At 39.5% G+C, this 18369-nt stretch overlaps 1 protein-coding gene across 1 annotated transcript in view; it reads left to right on the plus strand.

Moving 5' to 3' along the window:
* EYS (eyes shut homolog) overlaps positions 1–18369 on the plus strand; it is a 1534343-nt gene that overhangs the window by 1456335 nt on the left and 59639 nt on the right. The window contains exon 34 of the mRNA XM_041742712.1: positions 4882–5064. Within this exon, the coding sequence (XP_041598646.1) occupies positions 4882–5064 (183 nt within the window). The remainder of the gene's footprint in view (positions 1–4881; positions 5065–18369) is intronic.

An 18369-nucleotide genomic window follows, 5' to 3' on the forward strand; every position in this document is an offset into this window, starting at 1 on the left:
CGTGGAGTTGAGGAAGCAGTCTTTCAGATGGAGAGATTTTAGCATATTTAATGTTGAAGGGAATGATTCAATAGAGAAGAAGAATTTGGTGTCTCCCGGGAAATGGAAAAGAATTGCAGAAATGATGCCTTTCTAAGGGCGGATGAAGGATCGATTCAATACCCAGGCAGAGTCAGCCTTGGAACCAGAAAAAAAGGCAGAATATATGAATCCAGATGAAAGCTCTGAGGCAGGGCAGTTTTGATGGCAGAAGAATGGGGCAGTTCTCTGTTCTTAGGTTACATTCCCCAATGAAATAAGAAGCAAAATCATGGACTGAGAAACAATGAATGTTAGATGTTAGAGGGGGAAGAGGAGGTATAAATTAGTTGCTTTAGTGACTTGCCTGGGAAAATGGGGTAGGATTACAGAGCTTGTGCAAGAGGCTCACTCACTTGAGACTTGTGGTTAGTTCAGATGTGTTTCCTTCAGCCACATGCTTTTCTCAACCCTCACAAGAAGTTGGATACTCTTACTATTCTCATTTTACACATGAATAAACTAAAACAGAGAAGTTAGCTTGCCCAAATTTACTTAGAAAGTAAGGAAATCCAAAATCGAGTCTGAGCTGGTTACATGGAGTGGCCTCTCTTCAATCACCAAGACGTGTAATACCTCATGTCCCCGCCAGCCGGCGGGCTTCAGGAGGCATCTCTGACTGCAGAGTTAAAAGGAAGGTATTCTGAGTCTGGGCGCTATTTGTCTTCTTCCCACATCCCAGTAGCTCATCTTGGTCACCTCTATTAAAAAAAAAAAAAAAAAACATCAATAATTCAGGTAAGAGGACTAACCACAGGATATTTTTAAAAGAAAAAAAAGTACAGGTACATTTAAAACAATCATGTGCTATTTCTCTGTCCTGATTGGGAATGAGGAAAGTTTGCCACAGGAAATTTCCTAGAAGACAGAAGTTTATACTCTTTCTGTGGTAGTTTTTGCTAAAATGTATTCCATGAGCGTAATATGTTGTACAAAGATTTCACAACGAGCCTGCAAACGAGCATGATACTATAGAAAAAGATTAAGATGTTCTCCCATCATTGAAGGTTGGTAGAATTTTTAATGACCCTAGGTGATGTTGAGATACATAAGGCTTTTTGACTGCCTGAAATGTTCCCAGACTGCTGTTAGTGATTTTGTTCCCTTACTCCACACAGTAAATAATTAATATTTAGTTCAAATCCCAACATCCCCCCTTTCTTCCTCGTGGTTCCAGTCTATTGCTAAAACTTTAACAGAACTGAAGAAAAAAATGCAGAAGTTCACATATGGAAACCATGAGGCAACTAGGGATTACAAAAGAAAAAAAATTCATTTAATAGCCCTAAAATATTCCCATTACAATCTGTTCATTCTACTGGTTTGATGACGACTGATGCTTCTAGAAGTCTGATTTGGGAATTTGTGTAATAGAGTAATCAAATTAACCAAATGTTGCCTGGTTGAAGATCATAAAGGGCTTACTTCCAAGAGCTGGAAAGAATCATTTGTGAGGTTGAAAGTCCTCTTTGTCTGATCAGGGTCCCTCCGTGTTCTCTGGCCTAAACCAGCAGGATGAAAACAGTGTGGGTAAGGGACACAGAGGATTCTTCACAGTGGGCTAGACATTCTTTGTCCAATTCTCCTGATTCCTGTTCTTCCCTTGGAAACCCCATCTTTTCACAGGCTCAGGGTTGCTAAAACACAGACCCCTTGATGTAAATCATAGCTAACAGTTTAGAGAAATAACTTACCTGCCCAGAGGCATGTGATTCTTTCTACAGTGCTATTCAGTAGAATATGAGTTGCCTGTGTAGTTTCATTTTTTTAGTAGCAACATTTTTAAAAATAAAAAAGACAGGTGAAAATTATTTTAACAATATATTTTATTTGACCCAATATTTAATGCATATAAAATATTATTAATAACATATTTTATATTCTTGGGGCACCTAAGTGGTTAAGCATTGAACTCTTGGTTTTGGTTCAGGTTGTGATCTCACAGTCATGAGGCCAAGCCCCACATCAGGCTCCATGCTCAGCACAAAGTCTGCTTAAGACTCTCTCTCCCTCTGCCTCTCCACACTGCAAGCACGTGCCCTCACGTTCTGTCTGTCTCTCTATCTCTCTCTCAAATAAATAAATTTTTTGCAAAAAAAATATTTTACATTATTTTCTCCATCTCAGCCAACCTAGCCACAATTCAAGTACTCAACAGCCACATGTGTTGAGTGTCGACATTATTTGACGGTGTAGCTTTAGACTAAGAAATGTGCAGAGTGTGATGGATTTTTTCCTGTGGGCATAGTTATCTTCAGTCTTCAGTAAACATTGTCCTTCTTTTCAGTGGTATGAAATTGTGTCATAAACCTATTCTTATTGGATACATTTCTGTTCACTGTTTATATAAATACTACACCATTACCTTTTTCCATGACTGACCTATATATTTCCTCACATTTACAATTCAGTGTAAGCTTAGCTCATTGTTAGATTTCTTGGTGTCATCAAAGTCCTCATTTTTGTTCTTAAAATTTGGTCCTCACTCTCTCCATCTAATCCAGCCTTCATATTTCATGACTAGAGTGATATTTCTAAGAGGCAACTCTGACCATTGCCCAACCACTCAAAGATTATAGAGAAAATATCAAGCCCTTCATAATCTGACCCTCATCTGACTATCTCATTACTTGTACTTTTTAAACTTCATTTGCTTGTACTTTTCCTTTTTAAACTTCATTCTAAAATTGATGTATGCTGTGAGCTGCTTGAGTATGACACACTGTTTGGGCCTCCCTACCTGAAAATATGCTATTCTTTCTACCTGAAATGATGTTTCCTTTTCATCTGCCAGGTAAATTGCTGCTCATCAGCTTTCAACTCAACTTTCCATCCAGTTCATGTGGATACATTAATTGGCCACACACTGGTTCCTTGAGGCTTAGGATGGTGCTTTATTATCTATGTGTTACCAGAATCTAGCATAGAATCTGATAGCGAAATACCTACAAGGTATATCTCTTGATCTAACCTAAATGTAGTACTAAATCAATAAGTAGTCCCAGTTGTAAATTATAAACAGGAAGAAATATTGTTGAGTCATTACTTAAAAAAAATTCCTCTATTTTAGCATTTAGTTGAATTCTGTCTTTTTTAATGGCAACATCAAAACACTCAGTTTTTTATTTTGTTTCAATTCCAGTACATTTCATTTCCTTCAACCATCCTACCTACAGTACTACTGCAAGCAAAATCCCTGATAGGAAGACCATAGATGTATTGCCTCTGGAACACAAACCATAAATTACTTCATTAGATAAAAAATAAATATAAGAGGTGATATGTCTCACAATCATGTTTTGGATTCTGGTGAGTTTGGGGAAAAAGAACACTTATCCTAGGTCATACCTCCCAAGAATAAACTGATAAGGTTTTTTTAAAAAGATTTTATTTCATGAGAGACACAGAGAGAGGCAGAGACATAGGCAGAGGGAGAAACAGGCTCCCTGGGGGGAGCCCAATGCAGGACTTGCTCCCAGGAACCCAGGATCACGACCTGACCTGAGCCAAAGGCAGACGTTCATCCACTGAGCCACCCAAGTGCCCCTAAACTAATGAGATTGTAGTGAAATCTTATTCAGCTGATTCCATACAGTTACCCTACCTGAATAGTTGTATGAAACAAGCAGAAATAAAAGCCTCTGATAAGTGGAATCACTTTTCCCAGGATAGTACAATTATCTGCTGTATAAACAATTATAACCAGATATAACAAGTGTTTTGTTTTAAGCATTAGGTACCAGAGTGAGGATATTTCTTAAGGCTTATAAAAATTCTAGTTTTACAACTTCCCAGGAGAGGCAACATCTCTTGAGAGATGAGAGCAATATAAGGTAATCAAAACAACCTCTTCTTCCCTCTATCAAGCTGCCTTCAACTATTAAAAATAAATCCTAGAAACATCTTTTAATCTGGGAATACCATCCCTAACAGACAGGGATAGGGATCAAAAGCCCCCTTCCCATTTCCTGCGGTCCTTTTGCAGTGGGGAAATAGAAGCCAGTTGGGACTATTTACAAACAAAACAGAGCAGTAAAAGAGAAAAGTTGGAAACAAGATTAGAGGCAGGATGAAAAGAGCCTAGCTGGCTAACAGTACCCCTCAATTAAATTCTATTTTGTCCACACTGGCTCTTGAACTTCGTTTTTAACCATTTTCGGTTTCTACTAAATCTCCCTACGGTTTCAGTCCTATTGAAACCCATGCTTTCATATTTTTAACAAGCATCTTAACAGAGCAAGAAAAAACATATTTTTTGAAACAAAGATTTCTACTTAAAGAACAGTTCTGGTCATCGACAACATGGTGATGGAAAGCGATCTGTTTCCTGCCCATGTCTTGGCCTTCCCACCCCGACCTATGGCTTTGGCTCTCACGGATGTGCAGGACTAGAAAAGCAGAGTTTCAAGCTGTTGAGTTCCTGTCTAAGTCACAGCCAGTGTTCAGATGTCAGATCATGTATACAAAGCACCTGGGCAAATACTTTGCCAGTGATCTTTTTTTTATTTCAAAAATTACTCCTCAAAATATAGGGGTTCGTTTTTTAAGTAAATTCTTCATTATGTATAAAGGGTATGCGAGTGAAAGGTTTATATACAGGATCTCAAAACACTGCACTTCCTTTGTTCTGGTTTTGAAATTCCCCATTGAGTCACTTAGTTGCTCAATGCTGAAGGGCACTTAAGTCTAATTAATGTGATAGTAAACAGAGTCTCTGGCCAGATACATCAGCAAAATATAACCCTCCTTTTACAAGTACATGTGCAGGTTTATTTTAACAATTTGGTTTGGGTTTTTCCACAGCTATTAATATTACTGAGCCCAGGTTCAGTGGCACAGATGCCTTTGGATACACTTCATTCCTGGCTTATTCACGGATCCCAGACATCAGCTTCGGTTATGAATTCCACTTGAAGTTTCAGCTGGCAAATAATCACTCGGCACTGCAAAATAACTTAATATTTTTCACTGGACAGAAGGGCCATGGTAAGATTAATTGAACCCTCTAGGACTTGCTTAGCTCCTTTAAGAATACTTTAGAAAATTTCTCAGGGGTACTCTAATTGGCTGTGGATAAAGGAGACATTTGCCTAAATGTAGCCTCCTCCTGTTTTCTGCCTCAAGCATGTTTCTTGTAATCCAATGCCTTCCAAAGTTCCCTGACCCTTTCTGAAGGAGCCCTGTTCACACCGAGGGCAAGAGTTCCTGCAGGCAAACAGGAGAGCAGAAAAGGGTAATTGTCACATGAGAGGTGAGCTTATTAACTTGTCCTTTCCTCTGTTTCTTTCTGTTTCCATATAGAAGGAGAGAAGGGAAATTCTCAGAAGGAACACCATTTCACCAAGTGTTGTGAAATGGGAATGGTTGCCCTCAAAGGAAACCATTCCAAATTGAAGAAGTGAGTAATTAAGAAAGTGCTCGGCCTGTGGTATACTACTCCAATGTCCTAGTATTGGTGGGAAATCAACTTATAAGTTAAATTTGTCTGTTTTAAGTAGAAACCAGTTACATCTTGTGTGGAATCAAGGAAGAGCACATATATTTTACTCCCAAGTCGGTACTGACTAGTTAAGCAGTTAATCACCTACTTTCTCTGAGTTCAGTATTCTCATCTGTGAAATCAACATATTACACCAGAAAAGGACCTTTCTCTCAACCATCAGTGGTTCTATTGTGCCAGGGTACATAACATATTCTGTTCTTTTCGACTCGTTCAGTGACTGCCTCTAATTTGGAACAGTGGTTTCTGTATTAACACATTTCTGAAAGGAGCTGGGTGGGGTGTCAGCCTCCGACCACTTCTGGGAGGATGGGGGGGGCACTTTATCATGTGAAGTGCTGTTCACTCCACCTCCAAAGTCTGTCAGAATCTCGGCCCCATCTCTATTGCCAAACTGCATGACCTCCTGGAAGCTGATCTCCCTCCAGACTTCCCCACCTGCAGTCCATTCTCCGAGTCATGGCACGAGTTACTTTTTTTAAAGGCTTGCTTAAAAGCCACCTGTGACTTTCCACTGTACTGAGGATGCAGCCCAACCCTCCCTACCATGTCCTCAGAGGACCTTCGGGATCAGGCCCCTGTCTCCATCTCCAACCTCAAGCTCTCTCAGCCCTGTGCCCCTGTCCACAGGTCTTCTTGCAGTGCCTTAACGCTCAAGCACTTGCCTGTCGCAGAGGCTTTGCATGGGCTCTTTCCTCCGCCTTGACTGGAGATGGCTGTCAGAGCGGTCAAGAGAGCAGGCGGGGAGCCTGGGCATGTAGACTTGGATGCAGTCTCCACCACCGACAGATTATGTGTCAACTTACTCAATGTCTCTATGCCTATTTCCTCACTTGTCAGATGGTCTAATAATTATACATTCTCAAATGGAGTTGTGAGGATTAACGTAGTTCATACGAGAAAAGCACTTAAAACAGAATGGGATTCAGTACACATGGCAGCTTATGTTTTCTCAGGGAGGCCTTCCCCAGCCACCTGCACAAAAGTAGATGCTATCACACTGCATCCAAGTGAGTCTCTACCACAGCTTATCTGTTTTCTTTAAAGTCTATACCTCAATTTAGAATTTTTGTCTATTTTTTAGATAGTTTATTTTTGTCTGTTTCCACTCCTAGAATGGGAGCTCTGTGTGGAGAGAGACCAAGCCAGTCGTCTTCGACTTTATACACCTACACTTAGCACACTGCCTGACCCATAACCAGTACTGAATGAATGAATATGAGAACTGCCACAAAAGCAGATAATTGCATGACGTGTAAGACAGCAACACAGCCACACAAAGGTTTTAAAAGTAGCTGTTCTTAGGGGTTTCCAGTTCAGATCTTTAACCCATCTTTAACCCACTGCTACCTTCCTCCCATCCATTGGGTCAACCTCCCCTGCCTCTGGGCATTGAGAGTGTGCCTGGCACTTAGAGCACAAACCCTTTGTTACGAACTTTGGTTTGCTAAATTTCTCTCTCAGTTCAGAAAAATGCTGTCCCGGGTATCTCCACATTGCCCACAAAGCCTCTCAAATATCTGCTGAGTGACTGCCAGAAGGCAGGGAAGAAGGGGGGAAAAGAAGGAATTTTTACCCTTGACTCTACTTCGCACATCCTCCATCATATGTCCTTTGATTATATCCTTTTTTTTTAAGATTTTATTTATTTATTTATTTACTTACTTACTTACATATTTACTTATTTATTTATTTAACAGAGAGAGAGAGCACAATGAGGGGGAGCAGCTGGCAGAGGGAGAGAGAGAAGCAGACTCCCCCTTGACCAGGGACCCCACCGTGGAGCTCAATCCCAGGGCCCTGAGATCATGCCCTGAGCCGAAGGCAGACACTTAACTGACAGAACCACCCAGGCGCCCCTGATTATATACTTTTTAATTAGAACCCAAAAGCCACACAAAAAAAAGCCTGGTTGATGAAAAATTCAAATGAGCATTGAAGACCTGGGTCTGTCTTGTTTTAAAACGAATCTTCTAAATTCTGAAAGATTCAGGAGAACCCAAGTAAAGGATAAACAGTTGCCTGTGCAAATGCTGCCACTAACTAATTCCCCAGTACTCTTCCAGGAAGAATCCTTCAAAAATTTCAAAACAAAAACAGACAAGCAAAAAGCAATGTTTTTAACACAGCATTTGTAAAATATGGACTCTTTCTTGTGACATTTTTTGGTCCTCTTTAGTCATCTGCTCTATAGATAAGGAGCGGAATGTTTGTTCATTCTGCACTTGTATTTTTAGGTATAGAATGATTAAATAAAGACTAAATAAAAGGTATATTGTGGAGCTGTTTCCTCTGGAGTGAAAGAGAAAACTGAAATATGCAATTCTACATGAAACCACCTGGGGGAGCAAGAACACAGCTTAAAAATGCAGGTAGCAGGCACTAAAGAGCTTTTTAAGGCAGAGTTCTCTTAAGTAGGACCTCTTCATGCCTGTGCCACGATCACATAAGGGTGCTTGTTAAAATACTAATTCCCAAACCTTCTTGAATTAAAAAAAATAGAATTTTATCAAGCACGTTGGGTGCTTTTTATGTAAATAATGTTTGAGAGCAACTAGTCAAAACCTCCAGGGACCAGCTAAATTAGACCATATTTACAAAAGGACTGAGATATGTAATTACTGCCCATAATGTCATATGTTGGGATAACTCATCAATTTATGTCACATAAAATTATTAATTAAAAAATACACATTCCTGTAAAATATAATGGTTATAATTAATATCAACCATACAATTTGCTGTTGTCTATTTTATGTAAGAAACTATGATCTAAGTGTTTTGGTTTTTTTTAAAGATTTTATTAATTCATGAGAGACAGAGAGACAGGCAGAGGGAGAAGCAGGTTCCTTGCAGGGAGCCCAATTCAGAAGTCCATCCCAGGACCCCAGGACCATGACCCGAGCCAAAGGCAGATGCTCAATCACTGAGCCACCCAGGCGTCCCCTAAGTCAGTGTTTTTAACAGTGTTATCTCCACACTTAGATGTGTTTCTTAATTATTTGGTAACATCAGTCTCCTACCTGCTCATTGGTTGTTACCACTAAAATCACCATTTCCCATGCCGCCTTTGTCTTTCTCAGGTTAAAAGATGCACAAAGCCTCAGAGTTTATATAAATAAAATGTAAGCCAACCTCTAATTTCTGACACATCCATATAAAAAGGCAAAGGACCTTCATTGCCCAACACTGATATTATTCCTCCAAGTTTCCCAAAGCTAAGCATTTATTTTGCCAGATTTCATTCTCATTGAACACTGGACAAATCACCCTGTCAGACATTTCACTTGAAAATGTCTCCCCTGACTTGTGATTGTAACCTAACCTAATCCCATTCCTGTGTTTCTGCAGTCATATTTGACATTTCCTTTATTAGCTCCTCTTCCTTCCTGACGCCTTACTCCCTCATAGTGTACGTCTTATAGTTTGGCTCTTCCAGAAACCACACCATGTCCCACAGTGGTCCACAGGTGATTACAGTATCTTCCCCTCCTTTATCCCTTCTGCAGGCAACTGCCATTAATAAACATTATGCTTCAGCTACAAACCCAGAAGTCATCTAGGTTTCTCCCTTTATTCATTTTGACAAATATTTGCTGGCACCCTCAATGAGGCATTCTTTTAGGTACTGGTGATACACTTATGAATATTGTCTTCTCTTCATTTTGTCGCCCATGTTCTATCAAACTCCAAAGTCTGTCCATCTTACCTCCCAGTTGCTTTTTGTATTTTCTGCTTCTTGACTCTTTCTTCTCCTCATTTGGGCCCAGTCTATCACAGACTATTGCAGGAGCAACAGCCTTCTTCCCAGGCTCCCTGCCAGTCATGCGTCTCCTCCCCTCTGTTCCCCACTTTGCTACAGCAGATCATTCTAACATTCAAATCCAAACTTACCTTGCCTAATCAGCATGCTTCATCACAACGTACACACCTAATAAGATCCTTCACATAATATGTATAGACATTTATCTGGCCCCTGGCTATTGCACAATCTCCTTTTCCTTCAGTCTGCCCTATAGCTGGCTGTATTGGCACATGTGAACATTCTGCATCATGTTGCCATGTCCTCCATTACTATGCTTTTACCGAGGCTGTTCCATCTTCCTAAGCCACCCACACTTCACTTTCATGCCTCCAAAATACTTCTATCCTATAAGACACAGCTCAAAAATCATTCTTCTTTGAAGTCTTTAATCCTTCAGGAAAATTCAAGAATTAATTAATCTCACTTCAGTTTGCTGGGAACTGTTATCCTATCTTCTTTGTGTCCGGATCTCTTTGGGAACCACAACAATGGCTTTATATATATATATAAACTAGAGTGGCCGTCACATGTAGACACCCATTACAGTTTTTTAAAGAATAGATGCAAAAATCCATGGTCCCTGTTACACTAAAACTTAAAATCGATTCAGGGAGTCACAACATGTATGTACTTAAGATTTTGTTAACTAACAATACTAAATCAGAGCTAAGAAGCCATGTCCAGGATACATAGCATCCATCACAGTGTCTCATGCATGCATATCAGGAACATAGACATCACTGAATGAAAAGAGGCACGTAACTGATACAAAAGATGGAATTCAGAAAGTAGAGCTCTCACCCAAGTAGAACAGTCAAGGAATTTGTTTAGTGTGCTTCTCTTTGTGAGCCTTCCATTTCAACTAGTCCTCTACAATTAGCACTAGAGCAGCCCCACTGGCATTTCCATTCCCATTCCCATTCCCTCCCAGCCTGAGCCCAGTTAGTCCCCAGCCCAACAGTCTGTATAAGCAGCCAGTTTATTCCATTGCCCTCATTACCTCTATCTTTACAGCTTTCTATTGCCTGGAATGCGCAACGCAGTTCACTTTAAGTAATTTTAAAAATTATTTTTTAATATTTTTATTTATTTGAAAAGAGAGAGTGTGCACATGCGAGCAGGGGTAGGGGCAGAGGGAGGGAGTCCTCAAGCCGACTCCCCACTGAGTGCAGAGCCCCACTCAGGGCTTGATCACACAACATCCTCCAATGAATTTGGGTCTCCTTACAGCCTATCAACACAAAGCCTATATATAGAACTTAGAGGTTTTTTCTTTTTCTTTTTTTTAGAACTTGGAGTTTATGTCCCATAATAATTATATACTTCTTTGTCATTTACAACCACGACTTCGAATCATATGAAGCTACCAAATTCATAAATCAAAAACATTAAAATAGTGGCAATTTCCTAATCTTAATCTTGTCCCTTGGCAAGATTAATCTTAAATCCCTTTTAGACAATCCCTGTCTTTAATATATTTTGTATCCCCAACTGCATCATTCTCAGGATTGGCACTGTGTGAGAAATCAATAATTACATACTTATTGATTCTTTCACTAACCGAAAGACTCTCTGAAGACAGAGACTATCCTGGTTAGCTTGTAATACTGTATATCAAGATTGATGTGGACTGTAGTGAAGAAGGTAGGGCCTAAATAAAGGATAGAGGGGGCACATGTATCTCTGTTCACATCATTGAAATGTAAGTTAAAATCTCAACATTAGCCTTTATTAAAAAGGTATAATACAGTGATACAATTTTTCAAAAAAACGTGTATAACTTCTGGTTCTTTGATCTATGTACCTAAGTGCTTTGTGTGCATAGCTTCCTGTCAGTTCATAGCATGTAGGTCTTCTATGCTGCAGTAATTAACTGGGAAAGGTTACCTCATATTTCATGCCAAATAATATCTTATTTACTTCAAGCCCTTGGTTATTAACTGTAACAGAAATAAGAGCGCATAAATATAGCTTGATGTTTTTCTGGGGGAAAAGATGAAATGAATGTCATCTACAGTACAGAAAAAGAAAAATGAAGGGGGGAGCGCATCACAAAATCCAATCAGCTCAGCCTGTTTTTTATAGAGCTTTGATTCAGATAGGGCAGAAGGAAGATGCCTGATGAATGAGAGAGCAGGTTGTAGCCAATTCCTTAATATAACACATCTCCCAATTCCATTGTACTGAGGCATTCTGGAACATAACTGACAGTGTATGCTCCTACCCAATATTTTCTACTATAGAAGAATGTTCATTATTTTCTTCTGTAATCTCATCAGAATGAGTAGAAATTATGAGAATTTCTTCCTGACAACCTCAAACTATCAAATCTTAACTGTTGTGAAATTAAATATCCTGGACGATGATGTCAAAGTTGTCAGAGTTATTAAATAATTTGAGTTCTTATGGCTGTCCAAAAGAAGTTAAACTAATTCACATAACTGACTGAGAAATATATGAAAATTGTCACATTTGACCAGTACTTAAAGAGCATTGAAATGACAAAAATATGTAGATCCCTGCAAATCCTCTGGCCTTTATTATTTATTTTTTGTTTTTTTAATATTTTATTTATTTATTTATTTATTTATTTATTTATTTATTTAGAAAAAGAGTGCACGTGCAAGCAGGGGGAGGGGCAGGAGAGAATCCTCAAACCAACTCTGCACTAAGCAGAGCTGGAGATCACGACCTGAACCAAAATCAGAGGTTTGATATTTAACCAAATGAGCCATCCAGGAGCCCCCCCCCCCTTTTTTTAATTTATATGGAAGGGAATGTTCATTTATGCATAGTTCAATGTGCATAAACTTGATCTCAGAAAAGAACATCCGGAGGGCAAATTGCAAATCCATCCACTACAAGCCCACATTTTCACTCTTTGTTCTACACCTCCAATGAGCACCTTATGGAAACTCAAGTGTACCCACAAACTGGTGTTTACATCCCTTATTTTCATGATCTCATCTCTGACAGCAAACAGCAAGAGAGACCCAGACTTCCCACTTTTTCTAGTCTCAGCTCTTTTTGGTCAAAACATAGAAAAATATGGGCCATGTGTAGCCTCAGAAAATGTGGTGTATCACATTCTCATGTGCTTTGAGCACAACATTGCATTGGTTATTGCTGTCATCCTTCCCTCACTGTCTGTTCACCAGCACAGCTGGAAGCCAGGACATCATCTTGACTTGGCCACAAACAGTAGCTAGTTTACATTGCCTACATTTTAATCATTTAATCTCCTGAAGTAGAAACTACATGGTCTCCTTGTACACAATGAGAGTGTACACAACACTCTCTGATGCTTTCAGAGCTCTAGAATATCTTTAGTTTAATGGTCATATCTACAGAACAGGAAGCTGAAAGTTTGCCACTATGATTACAAGCTGTACAGTACAGGGACACCTGGGTCCAGCAGTCGGTTAAGCATCAGACTCTTGGTTTATAGCTCAAGGTCATGATCTCAGGGTCATGAGATTGAGCCTGTGTGGGGCTCCTGGCTCAGTGGGGAGTCTGCTTCTCTCCCTCTCCCCTCACCACTCCCCGACTCTCTCTCTGTCTTCCTCTAAAATAAATATTTTTTAAAAAAAGAGAGAAGCTGTACAGTACATATCATAAGATAAACCGAGAATGTAAGCTCCTTGTGATTTCATTCAAAAACCTCCACTTATCTTTTTTTTTTTTAAGTAGCAACATGGGGCATGAGTTCATGACCCCTGAGATTAAGACCTGAGCTGAGGTCAAGAGTCGGACGCTTAACGGACTGAGCCACCTAGGCATCCCAAAACCTCCAGTCATCTTAATTTTAGTTTAGCGCCCACTAAAGCAGATATCATCACTGAATATGGAGTAAAAATGGCTTCAATATCTAGAATCCTGAACCACTCAATATGTATTGTTCCAGTAGGTGAGACTTTCATTCTCTTGGGTCTTATTTCTCACACATCAAGCTAGATATATTTTTGCTTTGCATCACGTTAGCTTCATTCTAATTTCATAAGCTTCTTCCATTATTTTGCTGAAATCTTTCACACCTCTCTCTTTACTCATATCTAATTTAGCTTCCTCTCTGAAAATTGTCTATACCCTCTCATGACCATTTGAACAGTCAACTAAAGCTTAATTATGTGTCCAAAGTCAAGAATATTTCATTAAAAGGCAGTTTTCTTCTTTCAGAAATATAAAAGCTTCATAAGCCCTAGAATAATAGTCACATACCCTCACAAAGTATCTGCACACAAGGACTGGCTTTTCAGAAAAGAACTCCCACCAGGAACCAGGACCATTCGCCAAGCAGGTTTCACTGGACCAGAAAGTCACAGAATCATCTTGGTGGCTCCTCTCCCATCTATTCTTTCACTCAGGACAGGAAAGCTAGAAGGGAAAAGAAAAATCCACTTGTCACTTAGAATTTTTGAATCCATTTGCAAAGATCATATAAAACACTCTAAGTTATTGCTAGCGACAGTCCTGTGATAGTATTATCATCACCATTTTTTCAAAAGAGAGGGAGAAGGAGAAATGGGCAGCCAGAAGTTCAATGAGTAAAGAGCCTTTGTGATACTGGGACACTGCTTACCTCTGCGGGCTCCAGGTACAGTATCATTTTGAGAGAGGTAAATTAGATTTAATACATGATAATACTTCACCAAACTGGAAGAATAGTTTGAAGAAATAATACAAATTACATTTGCTTTCTGTAGTTATAAATCAAAATTTCATTCTAAATAAAATACTTCAGAAAGTTTTTTTTTCTACTGGAATTAAAAGATTGTTGGACACCTGAACAAGAATTATCATGCTTCTGTGACATAAAAGTCTCAATAAGAGGGATGCCTGCATGCCTCAGCAGTTGAGCATCTGCCTTTGGCTCAGGGTGTGAGCCCAGTCCGGGATCAAATCCCACATCAGGCTCCCTGTGAGGAGCATGCTTCTCCCTCTGCCTGTGTCTCTGCCTTTCTCTGTGTCTCTCATGAATAAATAAATAAAATCTTTTTTTTTAAAGGCTCAATGATAACCTTTAAGTATGGTGAGCACTGAAATACACAGGGATTTTACAGCACTGTCTATATTCATGTTTTAGTTTCTCAATACGCCCCCTTAGAGCAACCAAGGAACAGCCCAAGAATCCCAGGAAAAGCCTTCCAACAGTTCTGAATCCTCACCGGGGCACCTGAGAATGAGCTTCTATCTTTTTTTTTTTTTTTTAATTCATGAGAGACAGACAGAGAGAGAGAGAGAGAGAGAGAGAGACAGGCAGAGGGAGAAGAGAAGCAGGCTCCATGCAGGGAGCCCAACGTGGGACTTGATCCCGGGTCTCCAGGATCACGCCCTGAGCTGAAGGCAGATGCTCAGTTGCTGAGCCACCAAGGCATCCCCGAGCTTCTACCTCTTTGCAGGCCAGTGGTTCTGATTTCTGGGGTATCCTTCTGAGCAGACCAAGTGAGAGCATATGTACATTCAGCTTTATGATTTACAACAGACAGTGATTGACCAAAATCAGTGGGAGAAACAGCAAGACAGGTTCTCCCAGAAATTATCTCCAATGCATAGGCTTGGGTTAATTCTTTTATACATGAGTCTTATTCTTCCTTTTAAGGACTTTGTTGATGAATCAGTGGTTCCAACCACTAGCTACTCTTCTCCAGGTCTTCCTACAAGGTGAAGCTAACGAGACCAACACTAATTACTGCTACTGAATTTGCCTGGTGTTTTTCTCATAAAAATTCCTTTACAATCATCATATGGTATGCCAACACGCTACTAAGGTCTACCTATTTTCTCTCTTTGTTTTTGTCTCACTCTTCATTCAGGTCAAAGTGACCTGTATGATTTTTCCTGGGCTTACCATCTGAAACCTTTGATACCCTCCTCCCTTCTATATATAGATTTCTGCTTCCTGTCCATGCTTGCAAGTTAATCAGAGGCTATACTGATATGGTCCAGCCAGGTTGGAGAGCTGCTGGTATAAATACTAAAACCTTTAGGTTTTTTTTTCTTTTAAGATTTTATTTATTTATTTATTTATTTATTTATTTATTTATTTATGAGAGACACAGAGAGAGAGACAGGCAGAGACACAGGCAGAAGGAGAAGCAGGCTCCATGCAGGAAGCCTGACGTGGGACTCAATCCCGGGTCTCCAGGATCACACCCTGGGCTGAAGGTGGCGCTAAACAACGGAGCCACCGGGGCTGCCCAAACCTTTAGGTTTAAAAACAAACTACAAGCAAATCCAGTAAAGTTCAACCTCTTTGATCTTTCCTTCCAGATAATCCATGGCAGCATCCTTCACCTTGTTTCCATTTTTTGTAATTGAAGTATAGTCTATACCCTATGTTATATTAGTTTCAGGTATGCAACATGGCAATTCATATGATTCATAGGTTGCTATGCCCACAAGTGTAGATGCCATCTGTCACCATACAACACTATTACAGAACCCCATTGACTACATTCCCTATGCTGGATGTCTTATCCTGGTGACTTACTCATTCCATAACTGCGAGCCTGTACCTCCCACTCCCCTTCATCCATCTTGCCCATCTCCCCATTTACTCCCTTCCAATAACCATCAGTTCGTTCTCCATATTTAAGGGCCTGTTTTTGCTTCTTTTGTGTGTCTGTTTGTTTTGTTTTCTAGATTCCATATATAACTGAAATCATGTAGCATTTGTCTTTCTCTGCCTGACTTTATTCACTTAGCTAAATACCTTCTAGGCCCATCCATGTTGTTGAAAAATAGCAAGATCTCATTCTCTTTATGGCTGAATAATATTCTGTGTGTGTGTGTGTGTGTATCTCACATAACCTATATCCATTCATCTATCAATGGACACTTCCATATCTCAGCAATTATAAATAGCACTGCAGTAAACATAGGGGTACATGTATCTTTTCAAATTAGTGTTTTCATTTTCTTTGGATAAATACCCACTAGTGGAATTACTGGGTCATGTGGTAATTCTATTTTTAGTTTTTTGAAGGACCTCCATAATGACTTTCACAGTGGCTGCACCAGTTTGCATTCCCATCCACAGTGTACAAGAGTTCCTTTGTTTCCATTATTTATCATTGTTACCCTGGCCACCATCCCTCTCTTTATTTAGACTGTCCTTGCTTCTCTTGCTAAGTCACTGTTCTCTGTCCATTATGAGGCCAGATGCTTTTCTGACCACAGCATCTCATCTTCTTCCCCCATGAGATCTCCTGTAAGCAACATTATGAGTTGTTATAATGCTAAATATGGTTCTCCAACACATGGCCCACTTCAGAGCTCTCTGCTAAACAATATTTGTGGAACTGAATAATGACTCTTCTTTCTAGCCAAAGAGAGACCAAGTTTGTTTGGTTTTAGTTTTTTTCTGTACATTCTAAAAGGATTTCTATTCACTTCCTAGATCTTGTTATTCATAGCTACTATTCATCCAAAGTTATCTCCTATTGTTTCCTTCCTCCCCCTTTACCACTTGCACAACATAATCTCACTAAATCCTTCCTTCTTAGCATCAGCTACTAAATAATATCCAACAAATATTCCTTGCTTTGTCTGAAAATCTTCTTCCTAAGCCTGGTTTCATTAAGGTTCACTCTGGCTTTAGGTTCTGCATGCCAAGTGAGCTTAGTTCCAATTCTTTTTATGAACAAACTCACTGTGTCAATCACTAAAAATCTCTAATAGTATAAATGCCAAATATCATCTGTAACTTTGTCAATTGACAAATGTAAAAATAGAAATTGCCCAAATATTTCTCAGAGCTACTCATAGAGTAATGTGATAAAGGAACACTTAAATTTGAGTCTGCAATTCAATTAGTGGTAGTTGTTTGAAATATGTCATTGTTAATATTATTACATGCTTTAAGGCAAGAAATTTTCACTTCAGTAAATGTCACAGGAAAGTGACATAAGACATATAAATGGTTGCTAACAAACCATACCCACAAGTCCCTTCACTTCACCTACATGGTTGACCCTCAAAAAAATTTCAGTTAGATCAGAGTAATACACTGAAACAATCAGTCTATAGGTTTAAGAAAAAGAAAAAAGAAAAACTCTACGGTTGTCCCTGACCCCAAAGGTTAACTGAGAACAGATGCATGCTCCTGCCTAAGGGCCAAGCATACCTGCTTCCCAGGCTTTGTACTGATGAAGTAGGAGAAGAAAACAGAATACACAAAGCTCAGGTCAGGCCTAGTCAAGGAGAAAAGGAAAAAAATGCACCTATTGAGAACCTACCATGTGCTGGGTTGGCACTGTACTAATATTAAATATCACTTAATCCTTAGAAAACTCCTAAGAGATATTATTATTCCCCTTATTCCTCAGAAAGGAACACAGGAAGAGCTGGTGGTGGTAGGAGGTGGCACAGCTCCAGCCAGACACATGCTTCTTTTTCTCTGCTACAAGGACAGTGATTAAGAGTATAGGCTCTGGCATCAGGGTGACTTCAGATGCAGGCTCTGCCACCTAGCAGCTATGTGACCTTTAATGGTCCCATATGTACCTCAGTATCACCCCACAAACCCTGATGCAGATCTGCCCCCACAAGTCTTAGCACCTCATCTACCTACAGAGTCTCCCAACAGCCTCAGATGCACAGATTAATAGTGTTTTCATTGCTTGCTCTTCTCTCCCAGTTTGTTATATGAAGGCAACAAAGATTCCCCCCTCAGGCATGGCTATGTAATTTGTGGGGCCCATTAGAAAATGAAAATTCAGGGTCTCTTGTTTAAAAAGCAAAGAAAAAAATGCCATTAGAGGTACTGAAAGTATTTCTTTTCTTCAGTGGTCTCTCAACCTTTTATGGTGTCTTTTAGTTGCTATTTATTTCAGTGTAAGTTAAGAAAAATTAAAATATTAAATTATTAACAAGACTTTTATCATTCATTTTTATATCATGAAATGCCGGTTTAAAATGCAAATATCAGAGCATTTAACTCATTTGCAGAATCACCAAAATTGGTGTTTTGTAGCTTGTACCTGCA

The sequence above is a fragment of the Vulpes lagopus genome, chromosome 1 (assembly GCF_018345385.1).
Source record: "Vulpes lagopus strain Blue_001 chromosome 1, ASM1834538v1, whole genome shotgun sequence".
Taxonomy (NCBI): Eukaryota; Metazoa; Chordata; class Mammalia; order Carnivora; family Canidae; genus Vulpes; species Vulpes lagopus.